A 16,635-nucleotide genomic window follows, 5' to 3' on the forward strand; every position below is an offset into this window, starting at 1 on the left:
TTTGTGTGCACGCTTGTATGCGTGGGTCGTTCTTTTAAGATACAACTGGAATTCATACTGTTCATTCCACACAGTGCATCGGTCTGTCAGCACCCTGGTGGGGACAGTGTGTTATGGACGAACTTCCACGTTAGTGTGGACAAAGGCAAATTCGTTCTTTTTAAGGGCTGCGTGTTATCTCATGGTCCGGGTGAGCCCAGATTTACTGAACTATCTACCAACCAGGCTCCAGCAACAGCTTAGGTTTTTTCCAGTTTTTCACTCTTTTGCATAATGCTTTCAGAAGCTTCCATGTATATGTGAAATCTGTTTGGGGGGGGGATTTATTTCCAGAAATAGAATTGTTGTCCAACATATTTCTTAAAACCCAGTTTTGTCATTTTTTTCCGTCCGTTCATTTATTCTGTTGTTCATTTGAGAGCCCTGTTGAGTGTTTCATGTGGCAGACGTGGTGCTGGGATACTGCTGTGGACAGAGCAGAAGTGGCCTCTTTCCATAGGGAAATGATAATTTATGGAGTCCCCACCTGCCTGCTGCTTTGTCTCTGATTCTTGTTCTAAAATAGGAAAAGGGAAGGGAGGAATGTTTTCAACAGAAAAGACTGCCTGGTGAAAATCTCAGACTGCTTTTGAATTGTCTGAGGGCAGCCATCCTACCTATCGGAGGACATGGCTTATAAACTCCATTCAGGGAACAAACGGCTGTGGCCCCCGCTGCCCAGGGACAGTGTGAGGGTTCTGGGCTGCAGGGAGGGGCCGCCCCACCCTCCTGGCTGGTCCCCAGAAGGGGAAGTAGCAGCCACCCAAAAAGCTGGCAGGCACTTGCTTCAGGGAGGGCCCTGGGGACCAACTGTGTGTCATTTTGAAAGTTGGTGGTTTCTGCTTTTCCTCTCCCTTCTCCGGAAGGGACCAGTGGGCGCTGTGGTATGGGAGTGGCCAGCTCTAGCCTCCCTCCTGGAAGCCTCACCCTGGGTCTGAGAGGCAGTCGCTCTCCTGCAAAGACGTCGTGGAATGGCGTGCCAGCCATTGTTGGTGTTTACAGGATAGCCAGGCCCACGTGGGGCCCAGGCGGACCCAGCAGGAAGGAGGTGAGCCTGGCTCCCCATTCTTACCCAGGGAGCCCAGTGATGGGGTGATGACTTGCCCAGGCCACAGGGCGGTCAGCAGCAGAGCTGGCTTCTCACCTGGGTTTGCTGGTTTTTGCATCTCACCCTGCAGCAGTAGCTGCTCCCACCCTGGAAGGCGACAGCCCCCCCAACCCCAATAGACAGACTGTCCCGTGAGCGCTGTCGTCAGCTGATGGGATAGCTGTTGTCCAGTTAGCACTGACTGAGGTTCAGAGGCCAGCTTTCCTGCCCATTCCCAGGAAGGGGTCTCAGTACAGCCTCGTCCTTTTCCCGACGTAAGGATCTCGAGGGTGCCAGCTCAGGTACCCATGGAATATTCACCATCGTGACAGAGCATTTACCAAGAGCCGGGCTTGGAGCTGCTTGCTTTATGTGTCATTTAATTCTCACTGCAACCCTACAAAGAAGTTCTACATCCCCGTGTCACCGGCGGGGAAACTGAGGGTCAGAGATTTGGTAACTGTCCTGGCCCCTGCCTGTTTCCCCACTTATCCAAGTCCACGCCCTTCCAGCCATGCTGCCCTGCCCCTCCTGGGCCCTCCAGCCTGCTTGCTTCCTCTGCCTGGAAATAGTTTCCCCTAGACCTTGACCTCCTGTCTAAAATAGCCGCCCATCCATCCAGCACTCTCTGTCCCTTTGCCCTGCCTTATCCCTGCATGGCCCTTCTCATTACCAGGAATCACGTGGTGTGGAGAACCTGTTTCCACCACCAGAATAACAAGGCAATGAGGGTGGGGGTTTTGGTTCATCTCTGTGCCTAAAACAGTGCCTGGCCCATGAGGGATGTTTAGTTAGTGCTTGTTGAATGAATGAATAGCCTGGTGGCACTTCCTCCAGGTCCTCCCTTCCCTGCTCTCTTGAGGTCACATGACTGTAGACCCTCCTAGCCCCACAGCCCTATCTTTCCGTGGTTGTGTTTATCTGATTGCTGTCTGCTTCCACAAGTAAGCTTTGAGCTGCCTGAGGGCAAGGACTTCATTTGCTTTTTTCCCACTGTATTCTCTGCCCTGGGCCTGTGTGTGGTTCCAGATGGTACCTGAATGAATAGATGAATGAACCTGGTGCGGTAGAAGGGGCAAGACTGGAACCCACCTCTCTAGTGTTCAGGCCCGTCTCTCAGCATTATGCTCCCTCCTGGTTTGAAATTGTGAGTCTGATGAAAGCACCCGATCGTGGCTTCCAGACCCAGGCGGAGGCTCCCGGGGTGGCCAGCAGTTACATAGCAACTTTGCAGTTTCTCGAAGCCAGGCTTCAAACTGAACATCGACAGTTCTCTCAAGGTGTTGCTTCCTCCTGAGTTTAGTTTTTAATGAAGATGAAACTTGGCCCCTGAAGGCCAGAGCACTGGAGAAAATTCCTCTTCGTGGCGCTGGGCTCTTCCCTTAGCAGCAGGTGTGTGAAGCAAGACTGGTGGTGGTGGATGTGTGTGTAAAGGGAAATTATATTTATTTATTTTCTGTTAGTCCTGAAAGTCATACGCGTTTCTCACAGCAAACTTCGGGCATTCAGAAAATAGAAGAAACCTCGTCTAGTCTTACCACCCACAGACAACCATTTAGGCAGGCTGGTACATTTCCTCCAATAATTCAAAATATATTTTTGCCCTTTTGTGGGGGAGGGAGTGGGGCACAATTCTGACCATACAATATACATCCTCTCCCTTTCCCATTTATCCTATATAAATATACCAATAAAATATTTTAATATTCTATTAAATATTGAAATATGTTATTTAAAAATTTTAATTTATTTTTACTCCCAGTTTTACTGAGATATCATTGGCATACAGCACTGTATATGTTTAAGGTCACAGCATAATGATTGGACTTACATACATCATGAAGTGATTATCACAGTAAGTTTAGTGAACATCCATTTGTATAGTTACAAAATGAAAGAAAAAATGTTTTTCCTTGTGATGAGAACTCTTAGGATTTACTGTGTAACCAACTTTCATATATAACACCCAGCAGTGTTAATTCTATTTGTCACGTTGTACATTACCCCCCAGGACTTATTTATCTTATAACTGCAAGTTTGTACCTTTGACCACCTTCATCCAATTCCCCCTCCCCCGAACCCCTACACATCTGATCTGTTTTTCTGTGAGTTTGTTTGTTTTGAAGTATAATTGACAACACTATGCTGGTTTCTGGTGCACAGCATAGTGAGTCGATATTTCTACACATTACAAAATGATCACCATGATAAGTCTAGTTACCATCTATCACCACACAAAGATATTACATGATTATTGGCTGCATTACCCACACTGTACATTGCATCCCCATGACTCATTTGTTTTGTAATGGGAAGTTTCTACCGTTTAACCTTCCTCATCTATTATCATTATGAAAGGTATGTTAAAATTTAATATTAATATGTATAATTTAATATTAAAATATTGAATAAAGTACTTCAAAACTTTAATGACTACAAAATATTCCACTGTGTGTGTATCACATTTTTCCTAATCTGTTCAGTTGTTTACCCTTTACCTTCTTTCTTACCTCTCCTAATTTCCTAGTTCATCTTGTTCTGTGTGTGTATGTGTGTGTGTGTGTGTGTGTGTGTGTGTATTTGATACACCATCTTAAATTCTTTTTAAAAAAATATTTATTTACTGATTTATTTATTTGGCTGTGCCAGGTCTTAGTTGCAGCGTGTGGGACCTTTAGCTGTGCCATGCGAACTCTTAGTTGTGGCATGCATGCGGGTCTAGTTCCCCGACCAGGGATCGAACCTGGGCCCCCTGCCTTGGGACCGTGGAGTCTTAACCATTGGACCTCCAGGAGAGTCCCTTAAATTCTTTTTGGAAAATATAGAATATATTATATATTGCATACAAGAAGTTTTAAAGTCACTCCCTGAAAGCCAAGCAACTGTGATTGTTTTTAACTCGTCTCTATTATGATGGCACTTCGGTGAATATCGTTACGCATATATTTTTTTTAATATTTAAGATTATTTCGGGCTTCTCTGGTGGCGCAGTGGTTAAGAATCCGCCTGCCGATGCAGGGGACACAGGTTCGAGCCCTGGGCCAGGTAGATCCCACATGCCGCGGAGCAACTAAGCCCGTGCGCCACAACAACTGAGCCTGCGCTCTGGAGCCCGCGACCCACAGCTACTGAGCCTGTGAGCCACAGCTACTGAAACCCTCACGCCCAGAGCCCGTGCTTCGCAACAAGAGAAGCCACCGCAGTAAGAAGCCTGCGTGTACTGCAATGAAGAGTAGCCCCCACTGGCCACAGCTAGAGAAAGCCCACGCGCAGCAACGAAGACCCAATGCAGCCAAAAATAATAAAAGATAAATAAATAAAAATTTTAAAAACCCGATTATTCCATTAAGGTAGGTTCCTAGATTTGGAATTACTGCACCAGAAGAGTATGGATAATTTGAAAGGTTCTTGCTATTTATTGCCAAGCTGCTTTCCTAAAAGCCTCTCCAATTTATATTCTTTTTTAAAAAAAAATTATTTATTTATTTATTGGCTGTGTTGGGTCTTAGCTGCGGCTCCTGGGATCCATCATTGCGGCGCACGGGCTTCTCTCTAGTTGCGTTGTGCAGGCTTGGTTGCCCCGCGGCATGTAGGATCTTAGTTCCTCGGCCAGGGATCGAACCTGCACCCCCTACGTTGGAAGGTGGATGCTTAACCACTGGACCACCAGGGAAGTCCCCTTCAGTTTCTATTCTTATTAGCAAGTAGGAAAGTGTATGTCTCAATACATCTTACAGCAGTAGGTATTATTGTTTTTTAATGATCACTAGTTTGCTAGATAGAAAATGGCATCCTGTTAGTTGATTTGGAACATGTGTCTCTGAGTCCATGCCCCAGGGCTGTGGGTGGAGGAATGTCCATCCAGTACTCGATCTGAGATTCTTGCCTTGCAGCTGACTTTGGTGTGTCTGCCAAGAATCTGAAGACTCTGCAGAAACGAGATTCCTTCATAGGAACGCCTTACTGGTAAGTCGTGTAGCTTCTGGAAATGGGATGGTGGACTGAACGCTACACCTCCAACTCTCCGTGGTTCCTCTGGCTGGTCTAGAGGAGAGAGGACAGAGGCAGGGGCTCCTGCGTCAGCCTGCTGGGTCTGAGCCCAGATCCCCTCACTCACTAGCGCTGAGACCTTGGCCATGTTGCTCAGCTTCGTGTGCCTCGGTTTACTCACCTGTAAAATCAGCGGTATAATAGCACCTACATAATGGGCTCTTGTGGGGATTGAATGGGATGGTGCATATAGAAAATGCTCCGTTAATAAGAACTGACACCCCTGAAAAACGGTTCTTGACTGAGTGCCAGGCGTAGGGTGAGGGCCATGAAGATGAACAATACAAGTTCAGTTCCTGTGCTTATATGAAATCTCCCCAGACTTATCCAGTCCACTGTGTTTCCTTCTTTTCCAAAACTATTACTTTAAAAACAAGCAAACAAACAAAAAAACCTCTCTCAGTTTCACACCTAACTACTTTCTGTTTTACTTCCCATCATGGAGTGAGGCTCCTTTCTTGCTTATTACTCACTCTTTCTTTCTCTCTCTGCCCCTTTATTCCTCTTTCTCCTTTTCTCTCCCATCCCTTCTCTCTGTGCCGTTGTGTTCTCTTCACCCTCCTTCCCGCCCCCAGTTTTTCCTGGGCACCTTCCCCACTGCTCCCACCCACCCCTTCCCCAGGACCCTGTGTTCTGGATTGTTGCTGCCATCTCGTGGTAGGAATCAGAACTGCAGCAGGACTTGGGCATTGGAGCTGCTTGGAAGGCGTCTTTGTGTGAGAAAACGGTCCTAAGAAAGACAGTGGGATGGAAAGGAATGAAAATCATGACTCGGGAGTGCTGCCAACCCCCTGATGTTGGCTTGTGCTGGTCCTTGACCCTGAGTCTCTGAGAAGCGCCTGTGGAGGCCAGGATCTGAGCCCTCTGTTGTCCCTTGGTTGGTTCAGGATGGCCCCCGAGGTGGTGATGTGTGAGACCATGAAGGACACCCCATATGACTACAAAGCCGACATCTGGTCCCTGGGCATCACTCTGATTGAGATGGCCCAGATCGAGCCCCCACATCACGAGCTCAACCCCATGCGGGTCCTGCTCAAGATTGCCAAGTCAGACCCTCCCACGCTACTCACGCCTTCTAAGTGGTAAGTGGCCAGGAGGCCTGCCTGAGGGTGTTTGCTGGACGGCCAGCGGGCCTGGGACGCGGGGTGGGGGGATGCGGGGTGCCAGGGCTCTGCCGTTGCTGCTGGGCTCTGCAGTTGGGGAGCGGTTGGGCCTGGGGGTCTGCAGGCCTCTCTGAGCTCCCTGGACCCTCCTGGCTCTTTCCTCCCTCTGTGCTGTGGACATGGGCTCTCCATCAGAGAGAATGGGTAACCCAGATAAGCCGGATCCCACTGCAGGAGTAAGAGCCCACATGAGCCCCAGCAGCCACGTGGCACAGCCCTGGGCTGGGAATTGGGGCTCGAACCCCAGCACTGCTGTGTTTCACTGTGTGCCCTCGGGCAAGTCCCTGCTCCTCTGATTTCCACATCCTCTCTGTTGGTGACGTCTGTGACGAGAAGGGCATCTTGAAGGCCCCGTCGCCTCTGCCATGTAGCTTATAAAGGCGCCCTTTGTCCTTTGAAGGGCGTGTTTGGGAAGCACACGCCTCCCGGGAGAGTGGAGTCAGTGATGGTGGGGAGTTTTCTCGGCTTTCGCCCGCTCCCAGCTTACCTGTCTGTCCTCCCAGGTCTGCGGAGTTCCGAGACTTCCTGAAGACGGCCCTGGATAAGAACCCGGAGACCCGGCCCAGCGCTGCACAGCTCCTGGAGGTGAGTGGTCCCCTCTCCCGGGTGGCTGCCTGTCCCTCTGCCCAGCCCTTCCTGTGGACAGATCACTCGTGACCTGGAAGCTGGGTTCGTCCTCCCCCGGCCCAGGCGATGGTGTGCACAGCTGTTCACTCATTGGCCGACATTCCCTGAGCACCTGCCACGTGCCGGCCCTTGTGCGGGGAGGGCTGGCTGTGGTAAGGGAGCCCCCAGACTCCTGTCCTCAAGGAGCTTACCTTCCAGTGGGGGAGACAGGCAGCTGATGGGCAGATAGTGTACGTGGCAGGTGGAGAGCAGGGCTGTGGAGGAAAAGAGAACAGCACAGGGGAGGGGGACCTGGTTGCTCTCCTATAAAAGGAGGACACAAGGGGCTCTGTGCACAGACACCCAAAGGAGGCCAGGGGGCCAGGCACATGGTGCTGAGGAGCAGGGGTGAAGGCCTAGGATGGGGGCACGATCGATACAGCCGGGAGAGCCGGGGGGCCAGGGTGCAGGAGCCGGGGTGAGGAGGGGGGCAGGGCTGGAGATGAGATCGGAGCGGTACGGGGGCGTGCCCACCCCCGGGTTCAGTGCTTCCCTAAGAGGACACTCGGGACGCAGCACCTAGTCGTACTCTCCACTATGACTTACTACAGCAAAAAGATACAGAGGAAAAGGCACCTGAGGGAAGCCAGGCAGGAGCTTCCAGAGTCCCCTTCCAGTGGAGTCACACGGTCTGTGCTTAGTTCCCCCAGCTGTACGTTGTGGTGACACGTGTGAGGTGTTGTTTACCTGGGAAGCGTGTTGGAGAGCTCGGGGCCCAGGGTTTCACTGGGGGCTGGCCACGTGGGCAGCCTCTGCCTGGCACGGGCAGCGTTCCAGACTGCAGACGTCTGGCAGGCGTTCAGCATGGGCCACGTCGCTAGCAGTTCAGGCAGAGCTGGTCCCTCTTATCAGTTAATGGGGGGAACCCTTCCGAAATCCAAGTTCCTGGAGAAAGACCAACGGTGGAAGCAGGCCTTTCACAGAGGAGGGGGACCAGGTCATGGTGGGTCATGCAGGACCTCGGGAGGATGCAGGCTTCACCCTGTGTGTGATGGCGCACCCGTGAGGGTTTGGAAGAGGGAGACACCATCTGACTTACACTTACAAGGCTCCCTCTGGCTGTTGGGTGTGGAATCTCCAAGACCAGCCAGGATGACAGCTGTCTCAGGGAGCATCCGGCGGAACGGCCTCCAGGTGGGGAAGTGGATGACTGTTTCCTTGAACCTCTTTGAAATATTGGAGGTAGCTGCGAGCTGCCCTTGCCCCGGGCCGATGCCTCGTGTCCTGGCGGGGTGAGGGTTGGAGTGTTTGCAGCTATGTTTGGAAACACCCGGTGTCTCTAGCGCGGCTGATCCCACTCCCCGGACCACCAATGCTGTTGGGAGCGGGAGAGGAAGTGGGCCTGGGTGATGTGGCCTGTCCACTCTGGTCCATCCCCCTTCGTGTTGTGGGAGCAAAGGGGGCCCGACGCTCCACCGTGTACTCGAGTCTTTCTTCACATTCAGCCGCTTCTCCCAAGCACCGACTTAACTGTGCACCAGGTGCTGGGGCTGTGGTTGGCACTCTGGACCACAGTGCATCTCTCTGGGGTGTGTAGCACAGTGATTCAGTGTGGGACTGGGGTTGGAAAGTCCTGGGTTCAAATCCCAGCTCTGCCACTTACTGGCTGTGAGACCCTGCTCAGGGGGCTTAACCTCTCTGTGACCCTGTTCTCACTCTGAAGTGAGGATGATAGCCAGGCCCCCCTTACAGGGTTGAGTGAGGAGACACTGTAAAGCGCTTAGCTTAGTTGTTAAGTGCTGTGCGCAGTGAATAGCTGATGCATTGAACTGAATTAGTAAACAATGGAAAGAAGCGGCGATGCAGAATGGGGTCTGTCTGCTGGGGCTCGTGATTGTTCCTTGTAGATTTCTGCACTGCATTTGAAAGCACACGGCTGGAGTTCCCAGAGGCCTTCTTTTCGGGGTATTGCGGTGCTTGGTGGGTGGCGTCGGCAAGGGACTGGACCAGGCCAACCAGGGGTGGGGGTGCGTGGGCCTGCCGTCACTGTCAGATACAAAAGCTCCAAGCTCCTGGGGCCAATTGTTTCCCGTGAGCAGGCACCCCCTGGCCTGATACATCCGGCCTCCAGGATATGCTGCCAGGAAGAGACCAGCTGTCCCTCATCCCCTCGTGGCTACCCAGGAGCCTCAGCCAGAGACAGGAATTTCCGTTCCATAGTGGAGAAAAAAAACGTCCTGTCAGAGGACTCTTCACCGAGACAGAAAGGTTGCAGAAGAAAGTAGAGATCCCTCCAGACAAAGAAAGCTCCTTTCAGAGCTTAGGCTGCCGTCAGTTTTTTCCACGTGCCTGTTTCGTCCCTGAGTTAGGGAGGGTGGGGCATCGTTACCGCCTTAGGTGAGGACCCTGAGGCTCAGGGCAGGGAAGTGGCCTGCAGAGGTCACCTGACTTGGAGTGGCCACAGGGAAGCGCAGACCTTGACTTGCCAGCACACCCTCCAGAGCCTCACATCTGCCTGCGGCCCCCACGTTCCTCCTGGCCCCTCCTTTTGCCCTGCATCCCGCCTTCAGCTGACTGACTTATGCCCCCGCTGGTTTATGATCCATTCATTCGCTCGCATGGATATTTTGTTGGGACCGTATCACTTGGTGGTAACCCAGTCTCGGAAATCAGGCTCGCCCTCCTGAAACCCGAGCGGTCCTCACTCTGAGCCTGAGTTTCCTCCTCTGTGGGAGGGTCGTGCTTGCATCACGGAAGTGTGTGGGTGGATGCGATTCTGTACCCAGCCGCTGTCTTCAGCATCGTGGCTGTCACACATCCGGTGCGCAGCGTGCACGTGTTGAATTTGCTCTTCAACCCACCCCGTTCTAGCCCAGCATTCTTGTCAAGGTCATTGGTACCTTCTGGACTTCGTGGTCAGCTCAGGCCTCGGTGCTGGTCTTGCTGGACTCAGCAGAGCCACAGGCGACCCTCTTCCCCTTGGCTGTCAACGCCTGATGTCAGGTCTCTACGCTCTCTTGGTTTCCTTCCTTCTCACTGGCCACTCGTCTGTCTCCTTGGCCTTCTGTTTCTCCAGCTCATTAACGTGAAGTGTGCCAGGGCCTTTTCCTCCATCTCCGTCACCTTGACGGGCTCGTCTGTTTGCCATGACTCCCGCATTTCTGCCTGCAGCCCGGACTGTCCTCCTCGCCCACAGGCCCTTGTATCTGGCTGTTTACCCTCCACCCCTTTAGGTGTCCGTAGATATCTCAAACTTAACACATCCGCAACCGAGCGCCCCCATCTTTCCCCAAGTATGCTCTAGCGATGGCTTTCCTGTCTCATTCGATGGCAGCCCCACCTTGCCAGCAGTCTGGCCCCAAACCTCGCAAGCATCCTTAACCCCTCTCTTTCTCACACACTCTGTATCCATTCCACCGGGGAATCCTGTTGTCCCTGGCTTCAGAACATGCCCAGGATCCAGCCACTTCTCACCACCTCCATTGCAGCCAGAGGGAAAAACATAAGTCAGCTCCTATACCTCCTGAGTCCAGAGCCCCTTAATGGCTCCCATCTTACTCAGGGTAAAATCCACAGTCTCAGTGACCTGCAAGGTCCTGCAAGGTCTGCCCGCCCCACCTTGACTCCTCAGACTTCTCTTCCTCTTGTCCCCTCACTCTTCCCCAGCCAACCAGCCTCCTTGCTACTCTTCAGACACTCCAGCCTCAGGGCCTTTGCACTGCCTGTCCACTATGCCAGGGATGCTCTTCCCCTAGACACCTCCATGGCTGACTCTTTCTCTTCAAGTCATTGCTCAAATGGCAGCTTCTCAGTGAGGCCTCTGTACCAAGTACCCTGTTTAAAACCTACTGCACCCTCACATTCCTAATTCTTCCTCCCCTGCCCTACTTTTGATTCTTCCATGGCACATAGCACTTATAGCATATAACTTACATGTTTATTAAGTTTATCGTTGATCTCCCTGACTAGCATGTCAGCTCCCTGGGGACAGCCGTCTTTGTTTTTGTCTTCGTTTTCGTTTTTGCTTTCACTGATGTGCCCCAGTCATCCAGAATAGTGCCTGGTATGGAGAGGGCCTTCATTAAATACGTTTACTTATTTTTACTTAACTAAATGTTATGTAACCTCTTCTCCATGCCAGGTTCTATTCTAAATGCTTAGCAAATGTTAGCTAATTTAATCCTCAAGACAACCCTATGAAATAGGTACTGTTTGGATCTCTGTCAAACAGATGATAAAACTGAAGCACAGAGAGGCTAAGTAGCCTGCACAAAGTCACACAGTGTGTAAGCGACAGAGCTGATTTCTGATCCTGGTCATCTGGTTCCAGAGCCTGTTCTTTTGACCACTCTAGTAAGTTGCCTCTCTGAATGAATGAAGGAAAGAAAGAGAGATGGAATAAAGTTAGGAGGGAGGGAAGGAGGACTGAAGGAAAGATGCTGACACCTGAAAACTTGGAAGTGTTATTAGGCATTTTCTAAAGCCAGTCTTGGAGTGTGGGACATCCCGGCTGATGGTTTGTAAGCACACAGAGGAAAACTAGGCTCAAGTTCTTGGGAAGGATGACTGGGTAGATGGCAGGAGAGGTCCTGGCCAGAGGGTGGGTGCCAGCTGGCGAGCTCTGTGGCACCTTGGGGCTGGCTCCCTGCAGAGATAGTACAGAACAGCTTTTCCTCTTCCTGAAGGAGCGGTCGGCTGAGTTTCCCTCTGATCTGGGTCTTCCACGGGGTTGACCGAGCACCTTTCTAGGGACCCATGTGCCCGGACCAGCCTGTCCCTGTGGAGGTGCACAGTGCACTGGCCACCGGGGAAGGCCCCGTACCCTTCTGTGCTGGGCTTTGTCTCTAATGGGCCTCTTGGCAGCTTGGCGGTTGAAACGTCTTTTCTAAACACAACCCTGGAAGTAACAGAGCTGATGCAGTGGAGGAGGTGGTCTGTGCTTTGTGTCCCAGAGCAGTTTACAGAACAGTGTTCCGGGCCTAATCAGACACAGGAGGGCCTGCCGCATCTGCCAGCCCCTCTTGCCCGGGGATTCCAGGACCTTGGCGTACAGGGGAATGGCCCTGCTCACCTGCCCCTCTGTCAGAGGCTTTCTTCCCCATGCCTCCCCTTCCGCTTCCTAAAGACCCCGGGCTGCTCAAGGGAGGCCATGCGGAAGATGTTCAGCCTCAGGAAAGCAAGGCTCCTGGCCAAGCTGAAGAGTCACTAATTTGGTCAATATGTGATATGGCCCGATGAAAACCTGGTATTTCCAGAAGCCTGTGTTTGCATTATTTGTTTCTGCCACACCTGCTTCAGCAACTGCAGTGAAGTGTCCCGTGGCTTCTTGCTCCAGTTCACGTGTGCGAGGTTGTGCAGTGTGAAGCTCGGGAAGCTTTGGGATCTGATTCTTACCTTCAGTTCCAAAAAGCTGCACTCTGGGGCTGCAGGAGGGGATGGGAATGGCTGGGAGTGCAGACTGGTGCTTAAAGGCTTCTCTGACTGTGGTTCTCCTGCTGGTGATGGTGGTGATGATCGCAGTGGCAGTGGTGGTAATGGTAGGCATGGTGATGGCAGAGGCAGTAGTGATGGTGGTGATGATGGTGGCGGTAGTAATGACGGTGGTGGTGGTGATGATACAGATGACGGCTGCTGTATTTTGAGCTCTTACTACAATGCTTAGAACAGCCATACTATTGTTCCCAGTATACAGATGAGCAAACTGAGGCTCAGAGAGGTTGAGTGACTTGCCCGAGTTGCTGGAAGTGGGATCTTATTCCAGGCAGCCTGGCTCTCGAGTCTAGAGCCAGCAATCTTCAGTGCTGTACTCTCCTGCCTCTCACAATTAGTACCTCCTTATTAATATCCATTTCAAGACCTTTTGGAGCCACACGGCGGCCAGAGTGATACCTTCAAAGGGTTACTCTTTATATCACTGCAGCCCTTGTACTTGCTGCTCCCCCTGCGTGGAATTCTCTGTGCCCAGATCTTTCTCTGGCCAGCCCCTTCACATCCCTCAGGGCTCAGCTTGAATGTCACCTCCAAGGAGGGCCCTCTGCCCAAAGACCTAGGCAGACTCTCCGGCCACCCATCCACTGCACCAATCCAGGCCCATGTTCCTCCAGCCTATCCTATTACCTGATCTGAAAAATGATCTTGTCGTTTGGTTACGTACCCATTGTCTTTCCCGCTCAGCTGCGAGCCCCCGAGGCCAGGGAGCTTGCCTGTCTCCTTGTTTGGCCTTATTTCAGCACCTGGCACATCACTGGCCTCAACATGGGGCTCAGGCATGAATCAACGAATGAACGGGGTGGGGGGGTGTGTGGGAGAGAAAGATAAGAAATAAAATTCTTCACGTCTTTACTAGTTTGGACTAACTAGAGAAAGTCAGGCTGGCTTAGGAAGATCTGAATGACAGGGCTCTTTAAAAGGAGTGAGGTGTATTGCTTTCCCGTGTGCAGAGTGGGGTACCCAGGTTGAATAGGGTGTTGCCTCTGGCCTTCCACAAATGTACTAAACAGATCAGAATGAACAAGCAGATAGGAATGATTTGTAGTGGACCTATCAGGTGTGAATGTGTTTTCAAGGTGTTTTCAAGAAAATTTATTCTCTTTAGTCATTTAAATACTTCCCTGCAATCTTGTTGACACTGTTCCTCCTCTGATAACTGACAGTAAAAACAGTGAATTTCATCAGAGCCTTCCTGCGCATTTCAAATGAGCAAATTCCAACCTAACAACCGCCCCACCCTGCCCCTGCCAATGCCTTTCTAAGTGGGTGTGGGGAATTGAGGAATCCCTTGTCCCTGTCCACAACCTGGTGCTGGGGACAAGATGCTCAGAGACAGACTTGTACCAGGGAGATCTTCGGGCTGATTTACCATCTGCTGAGGTCTTAAAAGCTTTGGTGTTTTCCAAGGTCCGTGAAAGAGCCTTCACTTTTTAAAGATGTGGCATTTCTGTGAACACCTAGGAATAGAACGTACACTGCTTGGCCTCGAGATTTTGCAAACACACACATCCACCCTGAGACCTATACGAGCGTGCTCATAGCAGCTTTATTAATAGTTGCCCCAAGTGGGAAACAATACAAATGGCCAGCAACAGCGGGAAGAATAAACAAACCGTGACAGAGTCACGTGGTAGAATACCGCACGGGAATCAAAAGGGAAGAGTTTACCGACGTATGCAACAGGGTGGGCGAATCTCATAGTCTCAGCTCAACTTGCGTTGAGTGAAGAAAGCCAACCACAAAAGGATACGAACTCTGTGATTCTGTTCAGATGAAGTTAAAGAGAAGGCAAACCTAGTCTCTGGAGCTGGGTGGCTGTGGGGAGTGAGGTTGACTGTACGGGGAATGGGGACCTTCTCGAGGTGATGGAAATGGTCTGTGTCTTAAGCTGGGTGGTGGTTACACCAGGTGTGTACGTATGGAAATAGTCCCTGAGCTTAATGATGTGTGAACTTTACTGTGTGTAAGTAATTCTTCAATAAAGTATATGTGTGTATACGCATGTATATACTGTATCTATTATATTTTTTAAACCGTATATGAAAACCTTTTAAAAAAGTAAATTAACAAACAGACCTCCTGAAACATTACTTCTGCTCCCGCTTCGGGCTAAGCTCTTCCCTGCACGTGATCTCATTCCATCCTCATGCCTTCCCTGTGGGTCTGGCATTATTGTCTCCACTTCAAAGGTGAGAAAGAAGCCTGTAGCTCAGAGAGGGAAGGGGACTTGCTCGGTGTCACACAGCTGGTGAGTGGCAGAGCTGGCTCACTTTCCACCACACACAGGACTTTCTGAGCTGCCTCTGGGTCTGCCTGACCAAGTTCACGTTCACGTTTCGCTCAGGGATGCCGCTGGCCTTCTCCGCCTGGGGGATCGCCTCCCCCAGCCTTGGCTGCCCCTCCTCACCCCCCAGCCCACAGTGGTTCTGATCCAGCTGTCTTGCCCCCCCCTCAGCATCCCTTTGTCAGCAGCATCACCAGCAACAAGGCTCTGCGGGAACTGGTGGCCGAGGCCAAGGCTGAAGTGATGGAGGAGATTGAAGACGGCCGGGATGAGGCGGAAGAGGAGGACTCGGTGGATGCCACCTCTGTAAGGCCTGGAGGAAGCGGGGAGGGGGCGGGGGCGTGCGGGAGGGGTGGGATCCCCGCAGGCCTTGACTGGTGTGGGAGGGGCCCGGCGGTGCAGGAAGGGTTCCCTTCTGTTTATCCCCAGCTCAGAGGTCACAGGCCCCCACGCCACCAGTTACGTAAGATCGCACGTAGGCTGGGATGAGGCAGCAGGGCGTGTTGACCAAATCCTGTACGTTTTCAGGGAAGACCAGGAATCAGATGTTTTTTTTTTTTTTTGCTGTACGGGGGCCTCTCACTGCGTTTCACAACAGCAACTATTCACAGTATTTCTCGATAGCAACATTTCCAGTACTTTCTACCCCTGAAAAGCTCTAAAAAACAAAAAAAGTGGCTAATAGTCTGAATCTAGCCCCTGGATAGGTTTGGCTTGGCCTTTCTGTGATTTTTTTAAAAATTTGAGTTAGTTATCATCTAAAAATTGGGAGATGTCATGTACAAGTCCAGATTTGAGCTTGCCTTGGAAAATTGGAGGGTCTGGGTACAGGGGACCCATTTTCCCATGTTGTCACAATTGGCTGGAACGGAGTAGCCACTGCCCCCTTGCCACAGGGCATGAGCTATCTAGCTGGCCACGGTTGCCTCCACTCCTAGGAGGAATACCTGTTCCTCAAAGCAAGTAGTACAATAATTTGATTGTTAGTTAGGCAATAAGGAGTGGGGAGGACTGTGGCCTACTAGAGAGGGATACCTATTGTACCTCCCTGGCCCACTTCACCTTGTGGGTGTCTGACTTTCTGACCTCACTGCGTCTCTGACTCTTGCCTCGGACACACAGTAGCATGGCCTTGACTATGTTTTTTTTTTTTCTCCTAGCCTCTGGGGAACCACACTCGGGAATCCTCTGAGGTGAGTCAGCTGAGCCTCGATGCTGACAAGCTTCTCAAAGAATCATCTTTGACCCCACTGCCACCTAGCCAGCCTCAGGACATTGTGAATGGGCCCAACCAACCCTCTGGGGACACATCCCTCCAAGCCAGCAGCCCCCCAGATGTGGCCCCTGGAAATGAGAACGGCCTAGCAGTGCCCGTGCCCCTCCGGAAGTCCCGACCGGTGTCCATGGATGCCAGGATTCAGGTATCCGAGGAGAAGCAAGCCACTGACCAGGGTGGGGACCTCAGTCCAACAGCCAGCAGGTCCCAGAAAGCAAGCCAGAGCCGTCCCAACAGCAGCGCCCTGGAGACCTTGGGTGGCGAAAAGCTGGCCAACGGCAGCCTGGAGCTCCCTGCCCAGGCGGCTCTAGGCCCTTCCAAGAGGGACTCAGACTGTGCCAGCATCTCCACCTCCGAGAGCATGGACTATGGCGCCTCCCTCTCAGCCGACCTGTCCCTGAGCAGAGAGACGGGCTCTCTGTCTATCAAGGTAACTAATGCTGCCCCTCGTGCCCCAGGCTCGGAGCAGGAAGCGCTGCAGAATGTGTTGTTGCCCGGTTTTGGTGTTTGAAGGCATATGGTGGCTGCCTTCCATTATAAGTAGTTCATGAGACCGCTCTTTCTTTCAAGAGCTCTCCGTCTGATTCATAGTTAAACCCCCAAATATCTGAGTTCGGTCTGGGATTTAGTCACGTCAGGC

General features: G+C 51.7%; 1 protein-coding gene across 2 annotated transcripts in view; it reads left to right on the forward strand.

Moving 5' to 3' along the window:
- The window catches only part of STK10 (serine/threonine kinase 10), a 121,244-nt gene that overhangs the window by 64,673 nt on the left and 39,936 nt on the right, over positions 1 to 16,635 (forward strand). For both annotated transcript variants that reach the window (XR_004349138.1, XM_032626199.1), the window contains exons 5-9: positions 5,020 to 5,092; positions 6,064 to 6,258; positions 6,843 to 6,924; positions 14,891 to 15,025; positions 15,880 to 16,425. Coding sequence is in view for 1 of the 2 variants with exons in the window: in XM_032626199.1 (XP_032482090.1) it covers positions 5,020 to 5,092; positions 6,064 to 6,258; positions 6,843 to 6,924; positions 14,891 to 15,025; positions 15,880 to 16,425 (1,031 nt within the window). In the remaining variant the exon portion in view is untranslated. The remainder of the gene's footprint in view (positions 1 to 5,019; positions 5,093 to 6,063; positions 6,259 to 6,842; positions 6,925 to 14,890; positions 15,026 to 15,879; positions 16,426 to 16,635) is intronic.

This window comes from Phocoena sinus, chromosome 3 (assembly GCF_008692025.1).
Source record: "Phocoena sinus isolate mPhoSin1 chromosome 3, mPhoSin1.pri, whole genome shotgun sequence".
NCBI classification, from domain to species: domain Eukaryota; kingdom Metazoa; phylum Chordata; class Mammalia; order Artiodactyla; family Phocoenidae; genus Phocoena; species Phocoena sinus.